Source organism: Bufo bufo, chromosome 6, assembly GCF_905171765.1.
Source record: "Bufo bufo chromosome 6, aBufBuf1.1, whole genome shotgun sequence".
NCBI classification, from domain to species: Eukaryota; Metazoa; Chordata; class Amphibia; order Anura; family Bufonidae; genus Bufo; species Bufo bufo.
In genome coordinates this window covers 104,565,945-104,574,174 of record NC_053394.1, presented here as the reverse complement: position 1 = coordinate 104,574,174, position 8,230 = coordinate 104,565,945, and the positions used below count along the sequence as shown (strand labels likewise).

Genomic DNA, 8,230 nt, shown 5'->3' with positions numbered 1-8,230 from the left:
GGGCTGAGGTGGTTAAGGGTGTTTAGGCTATAGGGGCTGAGGTGGTTAATAAGATCTCAAAATGAGTAAGTACACTTGTAATAAGCCACATAATACACAGGTAAACCCTATACAATTATACATAAATCTCAAAAAGATATGGGTACCGTTCGTTAAATGATGCCGAAAGTATCCCACAAAACAGAACAGGTAAAGTACCACCCAGCACCCGGCCACTAGTGCCACACACTGGGGCCACCCAATCCCTCATGAGAGACAGCACGCCCGCTCCTTCCTGCGCGCGCTGACTGGGAAAGCGCAGGACAGTCACATGACCGCTCGCTAGCCCACGTGACCTCTACGTCATCGCCCCAACCGCGAACTGCTGTATTCCAGCCCCGACTTGTCCTGTTCCGAGAAGCGGCAAAGTGTGAACGGCGAGCGCGGTACCGAGATGTCCCGAAGGAGGTCACCTGTCGACGAGGAGGAGAATGACGACATTAACGACATCACGGAGGACTTTGAGGTTGAGCAAGACGATGCAAACCGGCGTCAAATCCGACATCAGTACCGGGAGCTGATGCAGAGCATGCACCGTGAGTGCGCGGGACATGGTGACGTCATGCGGGGGGGATGAATACTGTAGCGTGTGGGCGTCATGTGACTTTGTTGCCCATAGCAACGGCTTTGAAAGTGAAAGCTGAAGATGTATTGGTTGCTATGGGCAATAGCTTTCTGCTCTGCTGTGTCCCTCAGAGTAAAGGGATATTAACTTAAAGGGGTTGTCTCACTTCAGAAAACAGCATTTATTATGTAGGGAAAGTGAATACCAGGCACTTACTAATGTATTGTGATTGTCCATATTGCTTCCTTCGCTGGCTGGATTCATTTTTCCATCAGATTATGCACTGTTTGTTTCCATGGTTACGACCACCGGTGCAATCCAGCAGTGGTGGTCGTGCTTGCACACTATAGGAAAAAGCGGCGACCTCTCTGGTGGCCGGGACTATGTGAACTCCCCTCGTATCTGTGCTGCAGCGGTGGTCGTAACTATAGAAACTAACAGTGTATAATGTGATGGAAAAATGACTCCAGCCAGCAAAGGAAGCAACATGGACAATCACAATACATTAGTAAGTGCCTTGTATTAACTTTCTCTACATGATAAATGCTGTTTTCGGAAGTGAGACAACCCCTTTAAAGGGGGATTCTGGGATACAACAACCAGCGCTCATGTGCAGCCATCTTTCCCTTTGCACTGTACTGTAGTCACCATTTCTCCCCTAGGTGACCCCATCCATTCTCCCCTGCAGCTTCCTCTGATGTTGCATCCACTTCCCTGCAGCCAAGACTTCTTGGGAGAGATTTATCAAAACTGGCGTAGTTGCCCATGGCAACAAGATTCCACCTTTCATTTTCCAGAGGAGTATTGAAAAAGGAAAGGTGGAATCTGATTGGTTGCTATGGGCAATGATAAATCTCCTCCCTTGTCAGTGCTGTGCTCCAGGTTATCCCCTCTGATTACCAGCTCTCACCCCTGATCCTCCTTTCTTGCTGTAGTGAAGCAGGGGAGATCCAGCACAGAAAACTCAACAGCGCATGCGCTGGGTCTTCCCAGCAAACTGGAGGATGGGAGGGACAGGCTAATTAGCTGGATGTAACCCCTTCAGGGGTTGATACTGCTTTTCATTGAGGCTAGCCCCTACTCCCTGTGTGCATTTAGGGACTTGGGCGCCCATGACACTTTAACTAGTTGTCCCTGCTCGGTAATACCCGGGCATACCGCACGCCTGCTGCTTTGGAGATGCTCCAACCTCGTTGGCTGACCATCACAGTTTGGAACAAAGTGGCTCCTTAATGTTCCTCATTTTTCCTGCTTCCTACACATCCACCACAAGAACGGGCTCTTCACCTCCTGCTAATGTATCTACGCCTTGACAGCATTGTCACCAGACAGTCCACGTTAGGCTATGTTCACACATGTGATCCAGCAGAGGAACAGACCGCCTGAGTACCGTGTCTGGCATAGCCCGATAGGACGGCACACCATCAGATCCACATTGACTAGAATGGGGTCCGGCATAAACACTGTTTTTTGGGGGTAATTTCCACAATTTTGCTATACACACCCTGGCTTGGAGGCTAATGTGGCTCACTGGTGTTTGTGCAGCTCGAGCTGGGTCTGGTCAGAAGCTGAGCTCCAGACTGGGTATACCACTGGGCAATGTCACCACATATCAATATATGTTCCTATATGGCTAGTCTCACATTAGCGGCAGGATGTTCCGGCGGGTGTCGGATCCGTCCTGCCACTAGTTCACGCGTGGCCCCGGACTGCCGCTCCGTCCCCATTGACTATAATGAGAGAGGGGAAGGGGGGTTCCGGCGGCGGCACGGCAGCACACGACGATTTCATACATGTAAACAGGAATCGTTCACTGCACGCGCGATTACGCCGTGGGTGTGTTGAAGCATTCCGCGGCTCTAGTTATCGCTTTGTGTAAGTGCACCTGCCTGCTTAGCAAACGATGGAACATGCGATCGAAATTACTATTTTGTGAACGATAATCGGCGCGTCTAAAGGGTCATTGTTGGAGCATTCCCTGCAGCAAGAAACGACTCGTTTGTCGCTCAGTCGAACCAATCATCGCTTTGTGTAAAGTTACCTTAAAGGGGTTGTGTCACTTCAGCAAATGGCACTTACTAATGTACTGCGATTGGCCATATTGCTTCCGTCGCTGGCTGGATTCATTTTTCCATCATGGTATACACTGCTTGTTCTTATGGTTACGACCACCACTGATGGATTGCTGAGTGGTCATAACCATGGATACAAGCAGTGTATAACGTGATGGAAAAATGAATCCAGCCAGCAAAGGAGGAAATATGGACAATACATTAGTAAGTGCTTTGTTTTAACTTTCTCTACAGTGACAAAACCACTTTTAAGATACCAGTGAAGTAGTCATTTTTGGGATTGTTCCCAATGTTTGATACCCTTTGAGACTCTACTTGGCCATTCGATCCAATGAGAGGGTTTAACATAGACCCGGGTGGTTGCTGGCCCACAATCTTCAGATACAGGGAATGAGTAGTTTCCTCCGCACTTCTGGATAAAAACATCCACTTTTAGTTCATACTTTTCCATGTCCCGTTTGGCAGGCTCTTCCTAGGCCACTGATCTCACATTCATCACGGGTGACTGATGTTGACAAAATGAGTTTATCGTGGGTTTCTGAAGAAGCTACCTCAAAAGTGACAACCAGTATGGCTGCCCCGGCTGGTGTCAGCTTTGTAAATTGGCAGATCCGATTACAGTTTATCTTTCAGCTATGTGCAAGACACAGAGAATGAACTATCAAAATGTCTTAGGCTACTTTCACACTCGCGTTTGGTGCGGATCCGTCATGGATAATACAACCATCTGCATCCGTTCAGAACGGATCCGTTTGTATTATCTTTAACATAACCAAGACAAATCCGTCTTGAACACCATTGAAAGTCAATGGGAGACGGATCCATTTTTTATTGTGTCATAGAAAACGGATCCGTCCCCATTGACTTACATTGTGTGCCAGGACGGATTTGTTTGGCTCAGTTTCGTCAGATGGACACCAAAAATGCTGCAGGCAGCGTTTTGGTGTCCGCCTCCAGAGCGTAACGGAGACTGATCGGAGGCAAACTGATGCATTCTGAGCAAATCCTTATCCATTCAGAATGCATTAGGGCAAAACGGATCCGTTTTGGACCGCTAGTGAGAGCCCTGAACGGATCTTACAGACGGAAAGCCAGAACGCCAGTGTGAAAGTAGCCTAATCAGATGCCAGAGTTACTGAACGTTTCTATACTGATGAAACCTTTCTTTTAATGCTCCTTTCTGTGCAGAGAACCGAGAAGACATGCTGAGCTCCAGAAGTAACAAGCTCACGGACACTCTCCATGCTGCCAATCAGCTCTTTGCAGAAGGTAAGTGACTACAATTCGGCCACCGTCAGGTTTCTGTCCGCTCCTATATCCTGACGGAATCCACTGGCAATCTGTGGGAAAACCCTGAATGCTGCAGAGTTTAAAGGGGTACTCTGCCTTTTAGATATTGAGAACCGCTCCTCAGGATAGGTCATCAATATCACATCGGTGGAGCACCCCCACTGACCCGCTGTTTGCGGCAGCCGCTGGAAACGTAACCGTAGATGAAACTGGAAGCAGAAGGCTCTGTCCACTGCCAGGGTTTCCATATGGAGAAGCTGTGGATTAGCTCTAGGGACGAAACATCTGAAGTCGATTCGCATAAAACTTTGTTCCAATACTGTACGGAGCAGGAGCTCCGTACAATATCAGAATGTATTGGCTGCAATGAGCAGAAGTTATTGCTTTGTGAAGTCTTACGAGACTTCGCATAAAAACTTCATAAATTGATTTATACTGTAAAAAAAAGAAACATTTCCCGAACTCTGGTTCGGTTCGGGAAATGTTTTTTTTTTTACAGTATAAATCAAGTTCTGAAGTTATTATGCGAAGTCTAGCGAGACTTCACGAAGCAAAAACTTTGGCTCACCGGAGCCAATACATTCTAATACTGTACAGAGCTCCTGCTCCGTACAGTATTGGAACAAAGTTTTATCCGAAGTAGATTCGCTCATCCCTAATTAGCCCCATTGAATTACAATGGGGCAAGTGTAGAGTCACTGACACATCCACAGCTGAAATCCGAGTTCAGCCTCAGATTTGTGCCACTATTTGTCTTTATAAATTCACAGCAGATAAAAGGCATTTCTGACCCATGTAAATATATCCTAAAGCTTCCCACAAACATCTCGCAGAAGTTGTTGCCTTTGATGCCATTTTATAGTAAATCTACATTAAAATGTAAGTATTTAAAGCAGATTTATCAGCAAAATTGGCCAGAATACCCTTATTCTACTACGGATTTGGATGCTGAAAACCCACAACGAATCCTTAGGAGTTGCATGCGGATTTGCCAGGGAGTGCATCGTCTGTTTAGTAAAGGATGAAATCTACGGAGAAAACCCGCAGCCTAAATTGGCATTCTGAAGATATAAAATCTGTGCTGTGAGTCAAGTGATGTGTGGATTGCAGAACGTTTCCACGGTGTGTGGATGAGATTTTTAAAAAATCTTGTCCGTTTTTGCTCCTGCTGTATACACTGTGGATTCTCTGCGCGAAATTCTTCTGTAGAACATCCACCACGTGTGGCCATAGCTGTAAACTACACTAGCCACAGGTGGCAGAAGTAAGAGGAAAGTGTCTGATTTGCTGAGGCTACTTTCACACCTGCGCTTTCCCTTTCCGGTTTTGAGATCCGTCATAGGATCTCAAAACTGGAGGAAAACGATTCAGTTTTGACCCCATTTATTTTCAATGGGGACAAAACTGAACAAACCGGAACAGAGTTTGCCAGAATGCCTTCCGTTCTGTTTTGTGTTCGTCATGGGAAACTGAACATGCCGGATCTGGCATCAAAAACCATGTAAAGCAATGGTGCTGAATCCGCTTTTTTAAAAATTTTTATAAATCAGAAAAAAAAAAAGGATCTGGCGACCATTGCCTTACAACAGTACTTGATGTCAGATCCGGCATGTTCATTTTCGATATAATACAACCGGATCATTTCATAACAGATACAACCAGTTATATTATTCAAACGGATGCGTTTTCCTGCGGTTTTCAGATCCTTTGACGGATCTCAAAACAGGAAAGGAAAACGCAGATGTGAAAGCAGCCTTAGGCTACTTTCACACTCGCGTTTTGGCTTTCTGTTTGTGAGATCCGTTCAGGGCTCTCATAAGCAGTCCAAAACGGATCAGTTTTGCCCTAATGCCTTCTGATGGATAAGGATCCGTTCAGAATGCATCAGTTTGCCTCCGTTCCGTCTCCATTCCGCTCTGGAGGGGGACTGCAGAGTTTTGGTGTCCGCCTGATGATGGGGAGGCAAACACACAATCCTGACACACAATGTAAGTCAATGGGGACGGATCCGTTTTCTCTGACACAATCTGGCACAATAGAAAACTGATCCGTCTCCCTTTAACTTTCAATGGTGTTGAAGACGGATCCGTCTTGGCAATGTTAAAGATAATACAAACGGATCCGTTCATGACGGACGCAGGCGGTTGTATTATCTGAACTGAAGCGTTTGTGCAGATCCATGACGGATCCGCACCAAACGCGAGTGTGAAAGTAGCCTTAGCGAGTTATGTCAAAAGTGACTTTGGTAAATTTGGTGCAGTTTGCCATTTTTTTGCTTCTCAGTGAATTGATGCACCTTTCATCCCTAGTCTCCAAGCCTAGAGAAGCTGCACTCGATGCTCAGTTACTCGTTTTGGCAACCAATCTCGGGAAGGAAAAGGCCAATCAGCTCCAAGCAGACATGACGGTTTTCGACCCAACATCATTTTCTGAAGACCTGGTATGTTATATGTAGTTACATGGAAGTGATACAGCTGCCTATAGACATTAGATTGTAGCACTAGAAGGAAGCCGGACCATGGTAGTCGAGCTTGTGGTGGACAAGGCGCAGAACACGACCAGGCGTCCAATATAGTTTTACTTTATTCTGAGACAACGCGTTTCGGGGTACATGGGACCCCTTTGTGTATGGGTAAGTGGCTTCCTAACCCATCCGGTGCCAATTTATATTGTGAACAACGTAAGCTTGGGTGCTGTGTGCCTCTGGCATCCATACATTAGGTTCCAGACAAAAAGTGGCACAGACGAAAGCAAAGTGATAATCCAGCCTTAGGCTTCATGCACACGACCGTGTTTTTAATCCGTTTGCTGTCCGCATTTTTCGGTGGATTTGTGTGACTGTTATGCGGATGAGATAGTCTTTTAACTTGGATGCAGCGTATCAGTGCTACCCTGGCTCTATAAATGAAAATCAGCGGCCATGGTCTGACAGTGTGTTATGCTTTTTTTTGCAGCTTTCATTCATGGGCATAAATCGGCTGGAAAATCCAGACAGTGACAGTGAAGATGAAGGTTGTGCCAAGGGGTATCTTGGGGTGGATGCCTGGCAAAAACTGGGAACTGAAGCCAATAAATTCTTCAAAAGAACACCTACCTTCCATTTCATGTGAGTTTTGGGCAGCAGTGTTCTTCAGAAACATGTTCTATCCTGTAAGACGTTAGAGCTTTTGTTGTTATTTTCCAATAGGTTAGGCTCATTTAAGACTGAACCTCCAGTTGCTCGGCAGAAGATAGAGCGTCAAAAGAGGGCTAGTAAAGTCGCGGAGAAGAGCGTGATGCCATCGCAGGTACAGTGAAATCTCTCCAAAAGACTTAATTCTTTGAGAAGACGACCCCTTTACCTGACCAGATTCCCCCCCCCCCCACATCTGGGGTTTGGCCAGCCAATAGCAGGCCACCACGGGGACGAGCCTCCCTAGAATCAGCACTTCACTGTCACCCAATATTTCGATTCTTTTGGTGGATGGATAAAAGGGAGTGCGAAGTCGGCAATGGTTGGTAGTGTAGATCCGGGCTTCACACAGCCAGAAGATGGTGATGCCACTGGTTTTACTCCATGACAAAAGTTAAAAACATTTCTAAATTTATATTTCACTTGTCTCCATCCAATTTAACTCTAAAATGAACATAAGCAGAGTAAGTTATGTTGCAGAGATTGCTGCAGCTTGGGAACAGCATGTACATCTAAGTTATCGGCATATGGTTGCCCCTCAAGCTGAGTCACATCAACAGCTGTGGTGCCGGACAGGGGGAGCACGGGGCTAGGTAACTAGTTACAGCACTGTGGGCTTAAGTCTACTTTCACACTGCCGTTTGGTGCGGATCCGTCATGGATCTGCACAGACGGATCCGCACCGATAATACAACCGCATGCATCTGTTTAGAACGGATCCGTTTGTATTATCTGTAACATAGCCAAAACGGATCCGTCAAGAACTGCATTGAAAGTCAATGGAGGACGGATCAGTTTTCTATTGTGCCAGATTGTGTCAGAGAAAACTGATCCGTTAGGCTCAGTTTCGTCAGACGGACACCAAAACGCTGCAAGCAGCGTTTTGGTGTGCGTCTCCAAAGCGGAATGGAGACTGAACTGATACATTCTGAGCGGATCCTTTTCCATTCAGAATGCATTAGGGAAAAACTGATCCGTTTCGGACCGCTTGTGAGAGCCCTGAACGGATTTCACAAACTGAAACCAAAACGACAGTGTGAAAGTAGCCTTAAAAATTATTATTCTATGTTTTTAAATCTTTTATTTTTAGTC

At 46.2% G+C, this 8,230-nt stretch overlaps 1 protein-coding gene across 4 annotated transcripts in view; it reads left to right on the top strand.

The window, feature by feature from the left end:
• The first annotated feature begins 335 nt into the window (after positions 1-335).
• The window catches only part of NSMCE4A (NSE4 homolog A, SMC5-SMC6 complex component), a 29,202-nt gene continuing 21,307 nt past the window's right edge, over positions 336-8,230 (top strand). For all 4 annotated transcript variants that reach the window (XR_005779923.1, XR_005779924.1, XM_040438032.1 and 1 more), the window contains exons 1-5: positions 336-575; positions 3,865-3,945; positions 6,276-6,406; positions 6,921-7,072; positions 7,154-7,253. Coding sequence is in view for 2 of the 4 variants with exons in the window: in XM_040438032.1 (XP_040293966.1) it covers positions 434-575; positions 3,865-3,945; positions 6,276-6,406; positions 6,921-7,072; positions 7,154-7,253 (606 nt within the window). In the remaining 2 variants the exon portion in view is untranslated. The remainder of the gene's footprint in view (positions 576-3,864; positions 3,946-6,275; positions 6,407-6,920; positions 7,073-7,153; positions 7,254-8,230) is intronic.